The sequence below is a fragment of the Corvus hawaiiensis genome, chromosome 7 (genome assembly GCF_020740725.1).
Source record: "Corvus hawaiiensis isolate bCorHaw1 chromosome 7, bCorHaw1.pri.cur, whole genome shotgun sequence".
Classification (NCBI taxonomy): domain Eukaryota; kingdom Metazoa; phylum Chordata; class Aves; order Passeriformes; family Corvidae; genus Corvus; species Corvus hawaiiensis.
In genome coordinates, this window is record NC_063219.1 from 40177615 (window position 1) to 40199133 (window position 21519).

General features: G+C 50.3%; 1 protein-coding gene across 4 annotated transcripts; it reads right to left on the bottom strand.

Moving 5' to 3' along the window:
* Positions 1–42: 42 nt before the first annotated feature.
* On the bottom strand, positions 43–21228 carry ACVR1C (activin A receptor type 1C). 4 transcript variants are annotated; one of them, XM_048308904.1, is made up of 9 exons: positions 21148–21228; positions 14004–14234; positions 8159–8407; positions 6701–6931; positions 6182–6349; positions 5297–5453; positions 4830–4954; positions 4587–4717; positions 43–4091 (listed from the first exon to the last, which is right to left on the bottom strand). In XM_048308904.1, exons 1-9 carry the CDS (start codon positions 21218–21220, stop codon positions 3966–3968), a joined length of 1491 nt encoding a protein of 496 aa, XP_048164861.1. In that variant the 5' UTR covers positions 21221–21228; the 3' UTR covers positions 43–3965. The 4 variants fall into 4 exon arrangements, 3 of the variants coding, with proteins under 3 accessions (XP_048164861.1, XP_048164860.1, XP_048164859.1); XM_048308903.1 differs by having other exon boundaries at positions 8159–8410; XM_048308902.1 differs by lacking the exon at positions 21148–21228 and having other exon boundaries at positions 8159–8410; positions 14004–14495.
* Positions 21229–21519: the final 291 nt, after the last annotated feature.

The following is a 21519-nucleotide window of genomic DNA, read 5'->3' on the forward strand; positions in this document are numbered from 1 at the left end:
CAGAATGAACATAAGAACAGTTTCAGGCCACGGGAACACAAGGGCAGAGTATGCTGAATTTATTAAAATTGCCACATCTTCCCCAAATCCGCATACAAAATACAACAGCTAAACCATTATTTTACAACCAGGCAGCTGCAATATCAAGCAATAACGTTAGCAATAGTTTTAAAAATAACTCTGCAGTGTACACAGATCAGATATTTCACAACACGAGGGTTGAAGTCGAGCGCTGCACTGCTATACTTAGTTCAGAAATATTACGGTGTTCCAGATAAAATACTAATGCTTCTTTTAAAAACAGACAACTGAGGAAGTGGTTTGTAGATTGACAAAACATGACGTTTTTCTTAGGGACTGAGAATCACAGCAGGTTTAGACACAATGTCATAGCTACATTCAAAATACATCTGGTCCATTTATGCCAAAAATACATTCAGTGTAAGTTACAATTTATTGCACATTTCTTTTATTCTGTAGAAATATATTGTACCTCTATACTTATTCCCTGTACATTCATAAATTGTTCTGCCTGTTAGAGCAGAACATGGCCATCTTTCCCTAAAAGCTTGGGGGGGATTGGGGTACCACAGCCCGTGGGGACGATCCCTGGAATCACAGACACGCGGCTTGCACAGCCAAGGGCAGAGGAGGGGACGTGTTTTCAGTGCTGCTGGGGGTACCCAGGTGCTGGCCCAGGGCCCCCCAAGGATACCCCAAGGACACCCCAAGGACAGCCTCACAGACCCCCACCGAACCATAACCTTCCTGGGCACAGGAACGGGCTTGTGCCCCGCTGTCGGTGCGGCCGAAGGAGGGGCACAAGCCCCACACCTCCGCGGTCAGAGTCCTGCGGAAGCACCGCCCCGGGCAGCAGCCCCAGTGCCACCCCCGTCCCTGTCCTGTGATACCGTCCCCAGGCAAGGGATGAAACCCAAACACCTCCTTCCCATGAACAAGGGGGAGCTGGGGACAGCCTCAAGCCCACCCTTGGCACAGGAGCTCCGGGCAGACGGGGACTGAGAAGAAGAACTTGCCCTGCTCAAAGTTCAGACCCGTTGTAGGGACTGGGAATATTTCTAAACAAATTTATTTATAATTCCTGAATCTAGTACCAAGCAAAGAAGTGACATAGCAGTGACTAAAATATTGCAGGATTCTTTATAGTGTCACATGAGGGCATGGCTTGATTAAGTGCAAATTATAAAAGTAGGAAAGTGCAGAGGACATTACAGCCTGAATTTCTAAAGGAGTGTCTGGGGGCAGCAGTTCAAGCAACACAAAAAAATTAGGTGCTACAGGAAACATTAATTAACTTTCCCTTTCAGTCCATAATCCCTGCATTAAACTTTAGATTGTTATTAGAAGCAAATTATAAAATATTGGTAACTCCCCCAAACTAGAAGCATTAATTAGGAGGCTGAATGTGGTGACAGGTTTTGAGCATCCTTGACCTTGAAAATTTTCATGAGTTTAAGAACTTGTGCTTTAAGTGAAGATTATCAGGAACATTGTAATCTCTGAGGAAACCGAAGCCTCCCTAAACTGCACAGAAGTGTCTTGGCATAACCTCTGTGCTTAAATTAGAACAGGACAAACCCACATGGAGGGGAAAGGCCACTAAAACAAGGGTTCTTTGGGGTTTTTCTAAAGGAGTGTAGAGTTTACAAACATTTCAGAGCTCAATACAACAACATCTGCCCCTTGGCTCAGTTATGTTCAACTCTGGTTCATCAAAATGTACATTCACCTCTCAACAACAAAAAAGAAAACAAAACCAGTGCAAAAACACTGAGTTAGGCGAAAAGCCAGGGTAAACAGACCATAATGTCTGATGCAAAGAGATATTTCCAGGGAAAAAGTTAAAGCATTTCTGGATCTGCAACTGTGACCTGTGTGAGGAGCAGCCGAGCCTGAGCATCCTCCATCCACACCTCCCAGCCAGGCACCAAAAAGGTCTTGTTCAAATTACCGGGTTGGTCAACAATTTTCAGAGACTCGGGGTGGGGAACTGAAAACTGAAACTCCTTTCCCACTTTAAAAAATAAATCTTTGATTCTTCCTTTTTAAGATAAGGATTTTTTTTCAAGTTACATACTACAAGAACAGGTGCTAGATCTTAGGTTTGCAAATTTTTTTGCTAGTCAAGTCAGCACCAGGCTTTGGATCATGCAGCTGCCAAAATTTGGATCATGCAGCCTACAAAGTCACATCACTGAGCTCCACGGGGTAGTTCATGCAGCTGAAGCACATAAGAATTGAATCTTAGAATCCCAGAATGGTTTGGGTTGGAAGAGACCTTAAAGATTGTCTCCTTTCACCTCCCTGCCTTGGGCAGGGACACCTTCCACTAGACCAGGTTGCTCCAAGCCCTGTCAAGTCCTCCCTGAATCTCTAAGACAACCTTGATTATATCTGAGAAACCACACTGGGGCAAAACCTGCCAGCAGCTCTGGGGAAATACGCTCCACTGCTCGGCTGCAGACCACACAAAGCCCTGTTGTTTAACAAAAGCAGGAGTGACTAAACCCTGTGCAAACAGGTAAATTGCATCAAAGCCTATTTACGGGCAATTTACAGCCACCAAGTATCCACAATGTCCTGAAGATGAGCACTCAGGATGAAACCCGGTGTAATGGCACTACTGACCACCGCACTCAGTAAAGGCTGAACTCATTCTCCCCCACAATCGCTCAGGTCAAGAGATTTTGCCCCAAAGACTGATCTGACTCACTGTGATCAGCCAACAGCTGCCTGCCACAGAGCTGCAGGGGCCACATCATATTTCTGCAAAGCTTTGCTATTCTGGAAACATCTTTGGGCTTAATTTCTGTGAGCCAGCTGGATTTAGAAACATTAGAAAAACCATAAGACTATGAAATATATAATTTTGCCCATTAAAAATATTCAAACATTGTATTCAAATATGTGGGCCATGGAGTGTGGCAAAATTCACATAATGCCAAAACTTTGGTGAATTTTAATACAAAACTCACTTTGCTGGCTTGTAATATTATGGAAACATGAGCAGAAATGTTAATATTCATCACCAGCCTGGTGCTGTTACAGAATTCTGTAAGAAACCTCTGAACAGGCTGCATTGGCTTTTGTTAAAGCTTCCCCCAATACATCAGAAGGCACTAAAAAATTGTTACCAGTGATTGGAAAGATGTTGCTAAAAACAAATATTTTCTCAGTTTAGGTAGAATTTCTCCTGTTGCATCCCTACATAGCTAACAGAAACATATTGCCTCTATTATTTTTCCTACTAACAGTTAAAAAGAAAAGTTGTCCCTTGATTGATCTGTTCAATGAACAAAAGACAGAGCAGAACAACTCAAATTTTTACCACAACATTGTATGCGAAATTGAGACTATAAAAATAAATGTTAATAGGGAACTGACTCAGTGGTTTTGTTCACAATGTACACACTTAGTGGAATTTCCATAGTTTTAATTACTTAGGTAATTATAAATAAAGTAATTCAAAATGCATTTACTGACAACCCCTTTTCACATTCCTGCAAAAAAAACAGGTAAAAAGCTGGGTTAATTTGGTCTTTTACTTGGTTTGAGAACAGAACATGAGGTTTCCCTGACAAACAAGCTTTAACCAACACCAGACATTTCCAGGACGCTTGGGGTGTGACAAGGAGGAAAAGCACAACAGCAGAAGGTATTTCTACACTGTCATGAGGCTTTAAGCTCCTTCCTGCAATTCATTGGTGTCCGATTTACTCACAAAACCAAAGCAAGTCACGGACTTGCTGTACCAAACCCCAGCTACGAGTCCCAAGCTGCCTCGCCCCACGGCCGAACGCAGCACTCGAGGTCGGTGCTCTGCCTCAGGCACCGCAGTACGGAAGGAACCACATCGTCTGAGGTAGACCAGAAACAAAAATACTATCACATGTGGAAAGATGAACAGCAGAATGCCTTCCCCTCTCGTCCCACGGGGAGGTCTGTCAGGCTTTGGAGTCCTCGTGCACGCAGAGCTGCGAGATCGTCTTCTTGACGCGCAGCGCGGTGAGACGCGCGGCACCGCTGGAACGCCAGCACTCCCGCATCACCCGGCCCAGCACCCGCAGCGCCTGCAGGGCACAGAAACAGCACCCAGGATACAACCAGTGTCTGCAGCGGGGCAGAAACAGCCAGGATACAACCACTGTGCGTGCAGCAGGACAAACACAGCACCCCGGAATACACCACAGGGACGCAACCACAGCGCCTGCAGCAGGACAAACCATAGCCAGGGATACAACCACCACCCGCTGCTTTCTGGTTTTAAGACAGGGAGATAAAGGGCAGCTCTCTGAAACAGTGACACAACAGCAGCAGCATCAGTTAAGACCTGCCTTGAACAGAGTTGAGCACTTGGTGCAAAGAGTTTGCTCTGTATTGATCTGAAGAAGAACTAGACATATGAAGCTTCTAAATTCACGAGAAGCTAGAAGCTGAGCATTGTGTGCCCTATCTCTCACTCCAAAATTCTGTCTTAATTTAAACTTGAAAATATAAATAACAAAATAAAACTAGGAAAAAACCCTACAAAATACACCTAGAATAAACTAGAAAACTGCTTTTACCTCACAGCTTTGCCACTGGTTTGGAATACTTGGTCTGAGCTTCTGTTCACAGACAACCCTTCTCATGTCTTCTATCGAAGGATCAGAAGGCACAAGGTCGTAGTAAGGCAACTGGTATTCCTCAGTGATTCCTAGGGAAGATTTACTGTGTAGGTGCCCATGGCAGGGGGTGGAACGAGATGAGCTTTAATGGCCCTTCCAACCCAAACCAAGCTGAGATTGGATGAAAGGCCAAAACCTCACCTCCAATGGAGCACCTCCGGGCTATCTCCCAGTACACCAGCCCCAGAGAGTAAATGTCTGCACGCTTGAAGGACTCAAAGATGTTCATGTTCATCGCATCGTCCAGGATCTCGGGGGCCATGTACCTTTAGGGCACACAGGGTCAGTTTGCTGGGGCAGCTCCTACAAAAGGCCACAGCTGTGCTGCCACATGCCAGGGCCCCGTGACCCCTCGTGGTGCTGGCAGCCGTGCCCTGCCCAGGCCCACAGCACTGGGAGTGACCAGGGTGACCCACACATGATGCCCCACGTGGGGCAGAGAGCTCCATTCCACAGCAGGGTCTGCAACCTCCTCCCCCACCCACCCCACAGGGCTGCGGCCATCCCCGCCCGATGCCAAGAGCGGAGGGGACATCACTGGTGGAGGGCAGGGCTGTGAGGAGCCATCCCCACGGAGCCAGGCCGGCAGCTGCAGCTGCCTCACCCACCTCCTGGTGCCCACCCTGGGGTTCTGGGGAATGTCGATGGTGTTCAGCACCGAGTCGTGCTTCACCGCCAGGCCCAGGTCGGCAATGGCGCAGGTCTCGTTCCTCTTCACCAGGATGTTCTTGGATTTCAGGTCCCGGTGCGCGATCGCTGGCTTCCCTGTTCACAGTGAGAGAAACCGCCTCCAATTTTGATAACAACAGCCTGGATTTTAATATCATGAGCAAGGACGTAAAAACAGTTTTAGTCACTTTTGTTACTATACCCTATAAAAATATTGAGGCCTATTTTGAACCAAGTGAAGCTCTGCTAAATGATGTCAACTTCAAAAGAAAGCTTTAAGGGCATTTTTGTTTCAATAGCTGTATTTCAGGAATAAAACACAGAAAGAGAAACTGGAAGTTCACCCTCCAAATTAATTTGGAAAAATACAGAATCGCTGAATGGATTGGGTGGTAAAAACCATCTAAGACCACCAAGTCCCACCATTCCTCAGCACTGACAAGGCCACCACTAACCCATGTCCCGACGTGCCACATCCACACAGATTTTAAGTCCCTTTAAGGGATGGTGACCCCATCACTGCCCTGGGCAACCTGTGCCAGGGCTGGATAAACCTTTCCATGAAGAAATTTTTCCTTCATTGGTGCTCATTCCCCTTTAGCAGAGCTGCTTCCATAGGCACCTATTTAAAGGCGTGCAGACAATGGAAGTGGGAAGGTAAGGTCCCTGTTCCCTGTCTATACTGCACCACTCACACTCACACTGTTCCCCCTGCTGTTAACAGTTTAGGAAACACTTCACAATATCACGTCACCCATAAATGTTTTTGAGAACACTGAAGCTCCTCAAAATACTTGAAGTAAAAGTGGGAGGGAAGCACTTGCCTTGCGTGCCAACGATCTCCATGTGGAGGTGGGCCAGGCCACTGGCCACTGACAGCGCCAGCCGGACCATGCCCTCCACCGTCACCGTGCCCCGGTTCAGGTAGTCGAACAGGGAGCCCTGCTCGTGGTACTCAGAGACAAGCCAGAGCTGAGTCCACGTCCCGTTATCTACCCAGAGGAAGCAAGATTATTAAAAATATTAGCTAGGGAAAGCCTTCCCCTTTTCAGGGAATGCAAGCCAGCAAGCGTGCCAGCTGTCCCACCGGGAAGGAGCTCAGGGCAGCCGCATGGTTCAGGCGGTGCTTCAGTGGGAGTGGGGGCAGCGAAAGCTGTTCTGAGACAGACACTCAGGATTTAGTGAGTGCCAACATTGGGGCTGGGAAGCACTCTAAGACCACTGAGTCCAACCACTATCCCAGCACTGCCAAGGCCACCACATAGAATCAGAGAATTTTTTGGGTTGGAAAAGCTCTCTAAGAGGAAGGAGCCCCGCGGTGCCGCGCACGCCTCGCCGCTTACCCTTGTTGTCAGCAGCAATGAAGCCCAGGATGTTTTCGTGCCTCAGCATGACCGTCTGGTAAATCTCTGCCTCCCGAAACCAGGACCGCTCGTCTCTGGAGGAGAAGATTTTCACAGCTACATCCTCCCCGCACCACTTCCCACGCCAGACTTCGCCAAATCGGCCTTTTCCCACAATCTCCTGCAGGACAATAGTCCTTGCGATAGTTCTCTGGACAAGCAGAGGCAGACCTAGTTAAGAGGAGAGACAGGTACTTGTGAAATAGCTCAGCTGGGACCTTCAAACCCCAACACTGACCTTTCCCACTGAGCTGCACTCATGGCCTTGCTTTCCTAGACTATCAAGGGAAAATCCTGTCCCAACCAATATCTCTTCAAATCAGGCTTCTTAATGTTACTTCCCAGTCTCCGTACATACAAAAAACTTTCTTAAACCCCAGTAAAAACTTTAAAATTTGGCCTGAACTACTCAATTTGGTTTGATACAGACTGCAGCTGTCCTGCAGTCAATTAGTTGCTCTGCTCTGGCTGAAATTTTTGAAAATTAAAATAAATTATTATAGCAGCTCCACTGTGCTTTGCCAGCCACAAATCCTGCCTGGTTTGATTTGATTCTGTGTTTGTTGGGGCCTTAAAACAAGGAATTGTTAAATTTTTTTACCTTTTTTTTTTTAAATAACTGCAACCTTGATTTTGGCTGAAATCAGAACAAATCACCTTGGTGCACAGGGCTCTGGCTCTGCTCAAGTCCAGCCCTGTTCCTGGCTCAGGGATGGCTGGGAACAGCTAAAACTTCAGAATAAATAAAGCCAAAGTCTGCTCACTAGAGCTGTGAAAAAGCATTAGGGAAGAACAACCACTTAATCCTCAGAGGTATGCAGTTCATGGAAATTAATTAAATTAGGCACCATTTGTACATTTTTTACTTATAAATAAAAGCAAGCATAGTCTACATATTTTGCAATAAAAGTTCTAGTTAAGGAAAGTTGGGCTATACACCCCAGACATGCCACTGGCCCAGTGACCTGGAATTTGTGAATTCCCACCTCATTTTTAGGTTTCTTTGGTTTAACAAGTTCTCAGTAGCAATGGAAGCATCACAGTAGGCAAGATACCAGAAATGGGAAAAATGCTAAAAAGATGGATGTTCTGCTCAAAACAAGAATTTGAAGGAACATTATTCTGCTATGAAACACAAAATATTTGAGAAGCAGCATCCTGACCTGCCCAGGTGGGTTTAGTACCTTTCATGATCAGCCGTGTCACATTGGCCAGCAGCACTGGGTTTCACACTTGATTCTGATTTCTGAGTTCACTTTTTTAACTCCTCCATTCCAACAAAGAACTGAACTTTTGCGGTTTGACAGAAGAAGAGCACCCAGAGCCCATCGCTGCCGTGAGGGGTGGCCACAAGCACCAGCATTAAACCCACGGTGGCGGGCAGGGCACCCCACGTACCGGAGCCAGAGCCAGAGGTCGTCATGTCGTAGATGAGATCCCTCAGCGTCTTCCCGGAGCTCACCAGGTTGCCCTCGGACAGGGGCTCCTCCACGTTGGGGGGCTTGGCCCCGCGGCGGGCGCAGCACCGCCAGCCCCGGGCCGAGCAGGCCGCCAGCACCGCCGCCAGCAGCACCGCGCACACCGGCACCGCCACCGCCACCGCCAGCACCGCCGAGCGCGGCCCCGCTCTGCCGGGAGCCTCCGACGCTGCTGGGAGACACACGGGAGAGCGGCGTTGGGAAGGGACACGAGCGAGGGGCTGCAGAGCAGTGACCAACTGAGATCGATGCTTTCCCACAGCAGTGCTGAGCAGGAGGCAGAACAGAGCGCTGCCGGCCACGGAGCCTTGCCCCACACACCCTCTGAGCAGGAAGCCTGGTCTCAGGCCAGCATTCCGACCACCGCCCCAGCTCTGTATCAAGCCCGAGGAAGACACTGCTAAGGGATTCACTTGCACATGAACACACACACATCATTCCCTTAATGTCCCCAAAATTTTAAATAAGTTTTAAAATAAAAATCGACCAGCACTTTCCCTGCAAATAAAACAAACCAGAAATATGACCCATTAAAAAACCTCAACACTCAGAACCATGAGTTCAAACGGGATCTCAGGGCTGCAGAAGATGTAAGAATCATGAACTCCACCCCATGCAAGGTCACTCTTTTCCTTCAGGGAAAGGCTGGGCCACGTGCACACCACAACCTGGAGTCTGAGAGTGACCAAAGCGACGTGGGTTCTCAAATGCAGCAGCCAACGGCCTCAGCACCCTTCCTCCAGTCAATACTACATCTGTTCACCAGAACAACTCCAACCTTCCTGAACACAAAGCTGGTACATTTTGTTCACAGGTTTTTCCTTTAATGACTTCAAGAGGATGCTTCAGGGGTGACGTGGGAGGTTTGTAAGAGGATTTACGAGCAGGATGCCTCCTTGGAACTGCTGCTTGTTAACTGACATGCTGGGATCTCCTAAACATTTTTCATTCTGTTTCCACAGGGCTGATGTTTCCCTGAAACAGGGGTGAAGTACAGTATGGAGAGATCCCCTGCCCCAGGAGCCCCAGTGCCTCGCCGAGCCAGCCCTGCCCCCCAGGACATGTGTAAGGCAGCGGGACTGGCTCTGTGCTGGCCGGGGCACACGGGCTCACAGAGGGTAGAGTGCAGGGCATGAGCTGTCCCCTGGCTGTTCAGCACTTCCCCTGTGCCATCCAAACCAGCATCCTCCCTGCAGGGCTCGTCAGGCTCATTCCCGGTAGCAATGAGGTTCATTCATCCCCGGCAGGGGCTGGTGAAGACAAACACACACGAGACACTGACCACACCATGTCAGCTCTTCCCACCAACTGCTGAAAACCAGCATAACACTAAATGAACAAAATAGAAGTTTATTGTCCTTAGGCCACTGCAAACAGTAACAAAAGGAAAATCATCAGGAAGCTTTGAACAGCAAGAACTGGGCTGGTGGGAAGGGACTGGGAAGGGCATCCTCACGGACTGGCCCGCAGGACAAGGACACAATACATCCTGGGATGTAACAGTCTATAAACTGCAGTGCACTTTGCGCAGTTTGTACACCATAAACCTCTGAAATTCGGGTTATAGCAGGATTTTAAGGGACAGAGAAAAATTTCTCAGTATATGCTTAAAAAAAGCAACAATACCATTATTACCAGGGAAAAAAGTCTGCAATTTTAACAGAAAAGTGATGTGATGCGCTTTCCCTGACAATGTGTACGGGCACAATTGGTATCAGCACAGACTCGTGGAGCAGGCTGCGGGAGAGCTGCAACAGTGCTGCGTTTTGGAGTCCTTTCCCTCCCATACACCATTTTGGGAGCCAGGCTGAAGGGACCACAGCGGGCAGAGAGGGCCAGTGAGAGTGTTCTGACACCCTGGGGCAGGAGCAGGAGTGACCTCAGGTGGAGAGAAGGAGGGATCACGGAGACCCTGATGCTCCCAGCCGTCCCGGGAATGCAGAGCGGGATGTCACAGCACTGCAGAGGCAAAGCCAAGGACTCTCGGAGGGTGACACCCAGCTCCAGGAATACAGGCAGACACAGCCTTCACAACTGCAAGTGACAACTGCTCAGAGTAAAGTGGAGCTCAGGGCTGCTCACGGGTCCCCTGGGATGCTGCTGAGGTGGGAGATCTCCAGGGCAGAAGGCAAGTTTGCAGTGGGGCTGGAAGCTGAGGTGGCTGGGCCAGACTGCAGGGAGTCTCCACTGAGTTCTCAGAGAATGACGAGATCCTGACGGTCTAGAGGGGTTCCTTGGAAAGAGTCAACCAGAAACCTCCTTTGTCATCCTTTAGTCTACTGGCTGTAACAAAGACCAAGTGCAGGTCGAGGCTGGTGGCAACTGCTCAGACCCTTTCCAGCTCCTCACGGAGCGCACGTCGAGGCTGGGGGCAAACCAGCGCTGCAGCTCCTGTGCTCTGGTCAGTGTGGGCCATCTTCAACCCTGACCTCTGCACCACGGTGCCCCAAGACCAGGAGCCCTCAGGGGTCGTGGGGCTCCCCACAGCTCAAACCAAACACCACAAACACACCTCCTGCCCAGCACAAACCATCAGCCTAGGGACAGCCACAACAGCTGGGAAAGGTCAGACTCCTGGGGAAATCAGACAATCCCTCATGACCACCCAAACCCAGCAAAACACCACCATTAATCACAACATTTTGCAATCCAATTTCAAATGTACTGTTCATTGACTGACTAACCAAGAATAGAAGCTGAGACATGTTGCCATGTGTGAACCAAAAGCAGCACATCTGGCAGTACTCAGCAGTTGCACAATGCGGGGCAGTTATGGTCCAACTTGCATAAACAAAATAGTACTTGCAGGCAGCAAAAAAAGGAAGTGATTTTTTCCCTCCAATGGAAAAGTCATTCTCACACACAGCTTTTGACACTGTAAAGCTTCCATTATAAGGCTTTCAAAAGCCCTGAACTGTGTGTGTTCCTGGGCTACTCAGGGGGCAAAATTACATATTCTTTCCAATGTAGTAAAAAAATCTATTGTATTCTCTTAATGGGGAGGCTCTAGTCAGCTCTACAGAATACATTAGAACCATTTCAAAAATACAGTTTGGGCTAGAATCTAAAATTAAATTCTACCGTAACAGACCCCACTCACCACTGGGGGGGGCAGAGATCATAAACTCCGTCTCCCAGATCTCAAATACGGCCCAAAAATCCTGTGAGACACAAATCTGTGGCTGGAAAAATCTAGGTCTGACTAGCAACTCCTGAAACCAGCCTGTTGCACGCTGAGGGCATGGTGGTGAGTTCTGCAGAGAAAACCAGAACGAGGGATGTGCAAGGGACAATTTATCACAGGCAGGTCCCTCGTGGCAGCAGCACACAAGGTGCTTTCTGCAGCCCTGCTGTGACAGGGGAAGCTCACATCAAGTCACCTGCTGGGGCAGAAAGTATCCCAGTTAAACCAGCAGAAACCTGGAAAGAAATCTAAGGTGACACAGAAAAAAAACCCAATTACTGCAAACTCATCCTGCATTTTGACATTTTCACCTGCTAATGTAGAATATGCAATGAAATCCCTGCCCACAAGAAGGAGGATATAAAAGCAGAGATCCAGGTTTAACCTGTCTTTAAAGATTTTCAGACATTGTTAAAAAAAAAAAAACCACACCAAAAAGCCAACCAAACAAAAATAAACCACTCAAAGGAAAGTCAGCTCCTGTCACCCAAGGCCCTGACCCTGAGCCCTGTGCTGGCTGGGGCAGGCATTGCCACCTGCAGCTCTGCCATGGGAATTCAGGCACAGGCACCAAACCACACACTGCTCTCTGCCCTCAGAGGTCCCCTCACCCTGTGGGTCATCTCACTGTTCTCTGGGCACTCCTTCACAACACAAACCTTTGGTAAGTACAGACAGTCACAGAATGCCACCATGGTTTGGGTTGGGAGGGACCTTAAAACTCAGCTGGTTCCAAGTCCCTGCCACGGGCTGGGACACTTCCCATTAGTCCAGGTTGCTCCAAGCCCATCCAACCTTTGAGCTGAAGCAGGTCAGCTTCATGGAGAAGAGCTGAAGGGTGGGTTTGTGTTCCAGCAGGACACAAAGATCCAGCCTCACCTAGCAGGGATGGGCACCTTGCTGGACCTCCTCAGGGTTTCTCCTCCTCCAGGAGAGCCGCTCCTGCCTAAAGGCAAGTTTTTCATGCCCACATGCTCCACTTTTAAACTAGAATTTGCATAATGGAGACAGACTAGACAGGTCAGCAGGTAAGTGGGTAGGTATACAATGTATATACACATAAGGAAATATATATATATATACACACAAAGGTAGATATATATATATATATATATAGATATATAGATATATAGATATATATGGAGCTTGATACAGAAAATAGAGATAGACATAGAAATAGAGAGACAGAGATATAGTTAGACAGAGGTAGATAGAGACAAATAGAGATGGAGATGGAGGTAGATGATACAGGTAAAGCACAGTAGACCTTCCCTATCAAGGTGTCTGTCCCAAGTGCCACTGGCCACATGTGTGAGACGAGGGCCTGACCCTGGAGCTGTCCCCACGCAGCTTCCCAACAACATGAACTGTGTGAGGATAGGCCAGCACAGAAACCACACTGGCACTGGTACAATTCCAACTGACATGAGCTCCCTCCCCTAAATCTGTAGAGCAAAGGTCTCAGGACAAGAATTCTTTTTTTGGGGGTACTGAAATATGAAACAAGAGGTTTTGCAAGTCCCACTTCAAGTGCTGGGACAACAGATGTGCCTCTGCTGCTCCTCTAGAAATAGCAGCTTTCATCCCAACTTGGAAAAACCACCATGGCACTTTATTTCTAGAGCATGACCGCAATTAGTGTGTCCCTTCCGTGGTCAACTGCAAGAAAAACATTTAAATGATCCTTATTCCCGCCCCACAGCACACATGAGGTTGGTACCAGGGTTCACTAGGAGGTGACAGTGCCCAAGGCTCCCACAGCAGCTCCCCCATGGTCTGCCCAGAAACAGCCGTTCAAATTCCAATAAGAACTACATGATAGTGTCTTAAATTCAAGTTATAATTGTAAATTGTGTATTAATTTGCATCTTTCTTACCTGCAACATGTCTTACTGGTGTAAGTACATAAAAAGGTATTATCTGATAAAATAGTATATTTTACACCTTTCTAAAAAAAGTCTGGAATAAACACAAATCTTGGAAAGAAGAATCAAAAAAATTAAATTAAAATTATACTAAAAATAGTATAAATATTTATTTTTAGAAAGCACCAAATCAACTTAATTGCGAAACTTCGAGCCTGGCAGACTCGTGCACTGCACCGGCTGGGTAATACACAGAGGCCCTGGAAGTGCCTTTTTCCTCCCTCTCATTAGGACCAGGAATCTCACAGCTGCTCATCCCTGCTGAGCAAAACTCTGTGACACTGATGTGATGCTGCCTCACAGGCTGCTCACACCAACCACAGCCCCCCAAGGCTCAGATTGCTGAAACCGCATCAGCCAAAGAGGTCCCCAGCAGCGGCTTAGGGTCCTCCACCCCTCCTGCCCCCGAGGTGACCCTGTGCTTGTAGGACATCGAAGCCAGCCTTTAGGATAGCTTTAGACATGCAAGAAATTCCCTCTGCCACAAACAGAGCCACAGTTTGTGTTTTGCTGTCTGAAACAAGCTGGGACAAAACCAGCTGTGTTTTACAGACAGCCTCTAAAGCCCCCAAGGACCGGCTCCTGCAGTCGTGTTCCCTGCACAGGGTTTGAGCACTCTGGAGCTCAGACGAGCACTGGGCTGGGCTGGTACTCACCGAGGGGCAGGCGGAGCGTGATGTTGTTGCAGAAGTCGGTGTAGCAGCACTCGGTCTTGGTGATGTTCTTGGAGCTGTGGCAGAAGACCTGGGCGTTCAGCTCCGGCAGAGAGACGCAGGACTTGACCACCTCCTCGCGCCCGTTGGTCAGCATGACCGAGGCCCAGCAGGCGCCCTCCGTGTGGCAGGTGAAGTTGGTGTGCTCGCACAGCTGGCACACGCACTGCAGGCCTGGCAAACAGGGGACAGCGGTGGGGACGAGACCCTGGCACAGCAGAGCCTCGAGGACACCTTGCCAGCTGGGCCTGCCAGCTGCTGCTGAATGGGGCCCTGGCCTGCAGGAGGAAGCTGGTGCCAGGACACCCCCAACAGCACAAGTCCCCAACATTCACAGACAATAAGTTTCTAAATCTTGGTCCCAGGGACTTTCATAGATGTCATTTGTCTTGTGTGGTGGAGAAGACTGACCACCCCAAAAAGTAGTTCTCGTGAAAGCTGTCACCATCCCAGTCACCAGCTCACACCAGCAACACCCCAGCTGTGCCAGAGCTGACTGGAGAGCACCGAGCCGGGGTCACCGAGGCACAGCACCCCAGGATGGACACGGGCAGAATGACAGACTCCTCCTCCCCATGTCTCCTCAGGTGAGGCACCTTGTCCGGGCAACCCTTTCTGGGTCAGCTCCAACTCTGCAAGACTCAGCCCTGCTCTACTCAGGAGAATAATTTTAGCCATAATCCTTCAGTTTCTTTTGGAACTGGGGGGAAGGAGAAGGGCTTTCTTTTATTTAAGGATAAGAGTTGAAAAGTAAAACATGGGTTAGTGGTGGGCTTGTCAGTGCTGGGGGTACAGCTGGGCTCAATGATCTCAGAGGGTTTGTCCAGCCTAAACCATTCCATGATTCTGCAATCTCAGAGTCCCTGGAGGAGCGCAGAAGTGCTGACAGACATCAGCACAAATCTGATTTCTGTTTCTGTGACACTCTTTGCTTCCCTTACAACAATCTCCATCCTGTACCACCCTTCTCAAATAACAGCTCATGGTGTTCATCTTCAGCTCGGGCCCACAACAAACTTCCTTGGCACGGTATGTCCGTGTTTATCCTGGGTGCAGGTGTGCCAGGAGCTGCTGCCTCAGCTCTCCCTCGGCACAGGAGTGAGCACCATCCTTCACACACAGCACAGCAGGCAAATATCTCCTTAAAGACATTACCCTGGTCCCAGAACTGCTGCAGGGAGCAAGACTCATCAGATCCAAATAAATTAGAGATCTAGCAGAAGGAAAACAGACACATCATCACCAAAACTGCAAAATAAAAGCATTATTGAGGAAATGAGTCTAAGATTATTGCAAGTGTCTTCGGGGCTTTAGACACGTCATTATGGTGTTTTTCTTCCTTTCTCACAGCCTAAAATAAAATGGAAAATTATCCTTATTACATCATCTGCAGTGGATAACTGACAGATCTATCCATACTCTGTACTTGCAGATTGCCTGAGAGCAGAGCTGATCAAAACTGTCCCTGCATATCCCAAGCAGCTCCAGGGGGGCCCCTGAGCCCCACAAACATGGGGAGAGTTGAGGATGGTTGACCCTCACCCTGACCAAACTGAGACAGCCATTGCTGGAATGACAAGGGCGCTGCACCACCGAATGCTGCTCACACACAGAGGAAAAGAAGGAAAACTGTAGCTGAATCTGTTCAGAGACAAGATCAGAGTTGGAGTTTTGGGAAAGACAAGACGCTTTCCTCGCAGAAGACTTTCACAGACCACTTTTAAATATAATTCTACAAAAGCAGAAGCCCAGGTTCCTCAGACACCTGCCTGTGCTGTTGGCTGACTTCTCATGAAGAAAAATTGATAGAAATCACAAACCAGATACAAATCCCTGGCCCTGTTTTCAAGAGCATTTCTGTCCATCCAGAACCCTTTGTTAACAGAGCAGAAAGATGATTGAGCATAACTATAAAAATACAGGTTTCTTGCACCTGTGCTACTACAGCTGCCTCAGCTCTTGTGGAATCAGGGGAGGAGCCTGGGCCCTTCTGAACGTGCCACTGGGAACATCCATGCTTTTCCCACTCCCGTCCCACGGAGCAGGGGAGGTGACAAACCCCTCCAGCTCTCTCCCTGTGTCACATCCCCGCTGTGCCTCCCACAGAGCTCCTCACAGACACCTGTGCAACCACTCCTGCTCCACCAAGCCTGTATCCCCATCCCTACTCACATCCTCAGGGACACAGCACTCTCCAGAATTTGTGTCTTATCCCTGCTGCTCCATCAGGAAAGCCCCAGTGCTGCTCCTGGTTATTCATGACATCTCCTTCCACTGGAAAAAATTGTCCATGTCAGCTTCATAACCAGTCCATCTACAGCCACTGGCAATGTATACCAAGTTTCACATCTGGACCATTTCTGCTCTGATTTGTCTCAGCTGCTGTTCCAGAGGGGCCAGCAAGGCACTCCCCTCAGCTTACAGACCAGAGGAATAACAGCACAATGATGGAAGATCGTCCTCCCACTATTCAAGCCAGCACCACCTTTGAACTGCTTCCCCTCCCACAGAGCAATTTTACATCATGAAAGAAGAGGAAGAATTTGCAACTATTGACTGAAATTCTGCAGTCCCTATATGCAGCAAGAAATGTTTACTCCCTCCCCAGACAATTCCTGAGGACAGTCCTGGCAATGCCATTGGTGATGCACTGTCATGGGGTGGAAGTTGGGACTCCCACCACGCTGGAAACCAGGGAATGGAGTAAGGTGACTGTCAAGGAGTTAGAGGCTCGAAGAGGCTGGAGGAAAATGTGCTCCCAAACTTTCAAAATAAGGCACTCTTTAATCCAGTAATGAACATGACTCCTTTGTTTACTCAAGCACAACAATTCCCTTAAAACATTCCGTTCTCTGATTGAGAAATTAGGAGAAAGTGAACAACTGAAACACACCATGGCTGCAGAGAGTACGCCAGGCATCCAAACCTGGCCACCAACAGTCCCAGTCCTCTGAGCATGGAGCTTTCCAGCAGTCACTAACAAACCTCTCCTGACCCTCCCCAAAGCCCATCACCCCCAGAGGGACCACGGGCAGGTTGTCCCACCAGGACTGGCTGGAGAGCTGGGGCAGGGCCAGGGCAGAGCAGGACAGGACACACCACAGGCTCCCTCCAGCAGGGACAGCAGTCTCGGGCACGCTGAAGGACAGAGGGGTCCCTTCCCAAGGGCAGCTGGCGCTCGGCAGGACCCAACACACAGCAGGAGCCAGCCGAGGGGCGGGGGAGGATTCACACACTGGCACACCAGGAAAGCAACTTCTGGACCCAGCGACCCCAGGAGCAGATGTTCCCTGGGTTTGGCAAAGACATACATGGTTTTCAAGGATGTTTTTCCTGCTGTTATTGCAATAGGAGCTGAGACTACACACCAGATTCTTGGATGAGTCCCACCACGAATCAGGGGCAGGATGACTTGATCTTCAGAGAAGAAAATAATCTGCCTAACTTACCTAAAAAGCAACATTTTCTGCCTTTTAGTTCTCAGTGTAACTGCCAGAAAACACACAGAACAGGCAGACACACCATGCAATGAGCTTACGGAGCAGTAAGAACAGAGCCAGCACCTGATTCCCAACAAACCAGCACAAGAAGATGGGTTTTGTGTGCTTCCACCGCTTTGCCATCATCAGCATCAAGTACATGAATTACTAGATAACTGAGGAACAAGTGCGATACCACAAGTGAACAAGAGGTGGAAGAATAGGAGTTTAAACACCAGCTTCATGAGGGCTGGTGAATAATTTAAACCCATTGACAGACACAGTGCAACTTCAAAAGTTAAATGGAAAGAACTGAACATTTAACACAAGGCCACTGACACCACGGGCTAACAGAATTGAACTAAAAACTCTGAAGAACAAAGCCCAGACCCGCTCTCTCTCATGAACCACACAAGGTTCTACATTTCAGCACAGACTTTTTACTACACAAATTAACAGGGCATTAATCTTCCACTAAGTCATAATCCATCTCTACTCACCATAGTTAGAGGTAGAGCATTTCAAAATTAAATTGAAAAGCAAAGATCTAAGTGGCCTGATGGGAGGAAATGCTGAATATCCAGAACATTTCCATCTTTGATCATTCTGTACGGTCATTCTGTATTGTGCCCTTCTAGATAGGCTGTCATCTTATTTCCAAATAACAGGTCTGGAGTTCCCACGACTGCAGGCTTTCCACACTGCCTGGGTCCCCTGCCTCAGGCACAGACCCCAGTGCCAGGACACAGCTGCCCCTGGGCCACCTCCGCTGGGAAGGGATGTTTCCACACCACAGGACACATACCTGGACCTGACTGACTGGACTCAGGAGGGTCCCAGGTGGCAAAAGTTTCACCATTGGACAAAGGGGCTCAAAGGAGACCCTAGAAATTACAGACTGTCTGTTTCCCATTGTCCAGCCCCCTGATGGTGATGGAGCCAGGACAAAAACCGGAGAAGGTACCAGTAAAGGTGCCATAGGGTGGGTGTGGGTGTGGGTCTGGCACAGCCCCTTGTTCTCCAACTGCACAACTGCTGGGAACTGACCACGGCAAAGAAACTCTGCTGCCACCTGGCAGAGCCACTCTGATCTTCACCAGAGTCAGCCTGTTTCTCTGGCAGCAGCTGAGGTCCGAGGCAGAGAGAAACAGCAGCTTCACCGTGCAAGCCTGTGGCACGGGAACGTGGGCTGAGTGCTCCAGGGAGATGGAGAGGGGAAGCAGTAAGAAGGTCACAGGGGTTGCTGAAGGCTGAAGAAGTAGGACTGACTTCAGAGCATTGCAAAAAAGTTTCACCATGGAATCACAGAATGGTTTGGATTGGAAAAGCCCTCTGAGACCGAGTCCAACCGTTCCTCCATCACTGCCGAGGCTGCTACTAACCCAAGTCCCCAAGTGCCACATCCACGTGGCTGTCAGATCCCTCCAGGGATGGGGACTCCATCACTGTCCCATGCTGAGGGATCAAAAGCCAGAGGAGAGTAACATCACACAGAAGAACAAACAGCCTCAGCCGTGCACAGGCTATCAGCACACTGTCAGCCATCCCTGCTGGGAACAGAGGGCTGTGCCTCCCTGGGGAGCACTGGACAACTCCTCAGCTCACGGAGAGAGCACAATCAGGAGACACCAGGAGAAGATCCAGCCCTGTTCTGCCATGTGGGATCAGATGTTGTCACCCACCTAAAGGCACAGGAGAAGTACAGACAGCAAAGGGATCAGGCATAGATTAAGAAACTGGGCTGTCACGTCAAAGGCAATTCTGGAGAGGTGTGAAGGTTCTATGAAGAAATCATAGATCACATTTAGAAGATGAATGGGGTCAGGTACTCACCATTTCACACTTACTCGGGAAAAGCTCAGCAGCCAAGGCAAAACCCAGCAGGCAGGAGGTGAGTCCAGGCATTGAAATTAATATTAACAGGGCAGAGAATGGGCAACAACACCCAGGGAAATGACTTTTGTTGTAATAAGCTGCCAAAGGACATTTTTAGCTTTGAACAGGCAAGGTATCCTTGGGAGGGTTGTGCTTTATGGGACATGAGTGACACAGCAAAGCACTGTGAGTGCAGGGATTTTGTGCAATACAGCACATGCACAGAGCTGAAGAAGGACCTGCTGGCCCCAGTCTATGAGGGGCTGAGGGCAGATCCAGCACAGGGCTGTGGGTACAAACTTCATGGGGAGGCAGCTGAGATAACACAGGGCTGACAGCACTGACCGACTGCAAGCCTGGAATTGCTTGCATAAGAGAGTCCCCAGCACTGAAAGCTCCTGAAGTCACATCTGAGTGGTTTGACAAGGAATTTTCCATCCAGACAGTCACACTGAGTGTCCCCTCTATTGCCACACATCTGCCTGTCTGGTCTGTACATACCCCCTGCCTGAGCCAGGCTCTGGAACAGGGTAAGGAGAAGAGAACCCTGCACTGCCCCTTTGGAGAGCAAAGCAACACAGGACTTTTATATAAAAAACAGTCAAAGCCAATATGATTCCTTAGTGCTCTGGATGCTCTCCAGAGGGAAGTGGTGATGGCCACGGTGCTGGCAATGCTCCGATTTAATTCAGGCACACCGGGAAAACAAGGGCTGCACGGGGCTGCCTGCTCCTGGGGTTCCCTTCCAAACCTGGACAACAAAACTCTAGAGAAATAAGGAGAAGAGCTCTTATGGAGCAGGTGTTACATCCTGTGGAGGTACCAGAGATTACCAGATGTGCAATACTACACAGAAGTACTTCACAGCCCACAGCTGAGCTTTGTTCCTCCCTCCTGCCCAAAAGCAGAGATTCTATGAGCACCTGGATGGGCCGCTGGGCACGGTCCTTCCCTGCACTTGGGGCTGTGACCTCCCCTCTCAGCAAGGTCCTAATGAGCATCACACAAGGAAACTGCTCTGGTGAAAACACGGAGAGAAAGGCAAAGTCCAGTAAACCTAATAGAAAATTTGTAAAATATTCTGTGATACACTGCCTTGCTTACCGCTGGTTTCAGAGTGCTGCTAGCGAGCGCGGGTTTAGGTTTTAGAGGGACGACTGAAGGGAGGGAGTGTCTCAGCACCTGCCGCCCGAGAGAGGACCCTGTGCCGAGGGGCCCGGACGTGTTCCGCACCCTGCTCGGAGCCCTGCGAGGCGCCGGCAGCGCCGTCCCGCCGGCGGTGCGGAGGGGCGGGAGGAGGCACGGGCACCGCAGAGCACCGCGACAGGTCCTCCCACCGGGACCGATGTCGCTCTGAGGATCTGCCCCCGAGCAGATCCCCGGGCGCCGCGGGAACCCCCGGGGTGGATCGGACCGGGATGGCGTGGGAAGCCGCAGGGATCAGGGATTCCGGCGCGGGGCCGCTCCGATAAGTCCTCCCTGACCCAGTTCTCGGTACGCGCGGCCGTGATTAAAGGCACCGAGAGCCCGAACCCCCCCCGAACGGCGGCGGCCCCGCCGGCACCGGGCAGCGCCGGGCGCACGGCGGGGATGGATAAGCGGGGTTCTAGCGCAGCGCTCCCGCCGATCGCGCGCCCCGGCTCCCGGTGCCGCTCCCGGAGCTCCCGGTGCCGCTCCCGGTGCCGCTCCCGGAGCTCCCGGTGCCGCTCCCGGAGCTCCCGGTGCCGCCGTACCTGCGCAGAGGGACACGGCGGCGCCCAGCAGCGGCAGCGCCGCCCGCAGCGCGGGGCCGGGCGCGTCCCGCATGGCCGCGGGGCGGGTGCTGTTCCCCCGCCGCTGCCGCTCCCCGGCCCCGCCGGGCCCCGCCGCCCTCGGCTTTAGCGGCGCGGGGAGGGGCCCGGCCCGGCCCCGCCCGGACCCCCCGCCCCGCTCTGCCCCCGCTCCGCTCGGCTCTGCCGCCCCCCGGGACGGGCAGCGGGGCCCGGCCGGGCGGGGGTCCGGGGCAGCCCCGGGAGCGGAGAGGGGACGGCGAGGGCCGCGCCGAGCCCCCGCTCCGCTCAGCCGCGGCTCCCGAGGCCCCGGGGCGAGCCCCCGGCCCGGCTCAG

Excerpts from the sequence above, each read along its gene's own strand:
- ACVR1C (XM_048308902.1), bottom strand. The coding sequence starts at position 14,391 with ATGTTGGGGACTTGTGCTGTTGGGGGTGTCCTGGCACCAGCTTCCTCC. Across the intron at positions 6,932-8,158 it reads GACCTCTGGCTCTGGCTCCG|GTCTGCCTCTGCTTGTCCAG; the intron begins GTACGTGGGGTG and ends CCTCTTAACTAG. Across the intron at positions 5,454-6,181 it reads GGAGATCGTTGGCACGCAAG|GGAAGCCAGCGATCGCGCAC; the intron begins GCAAGTGCTTCC and ends CACTGTGAACAG.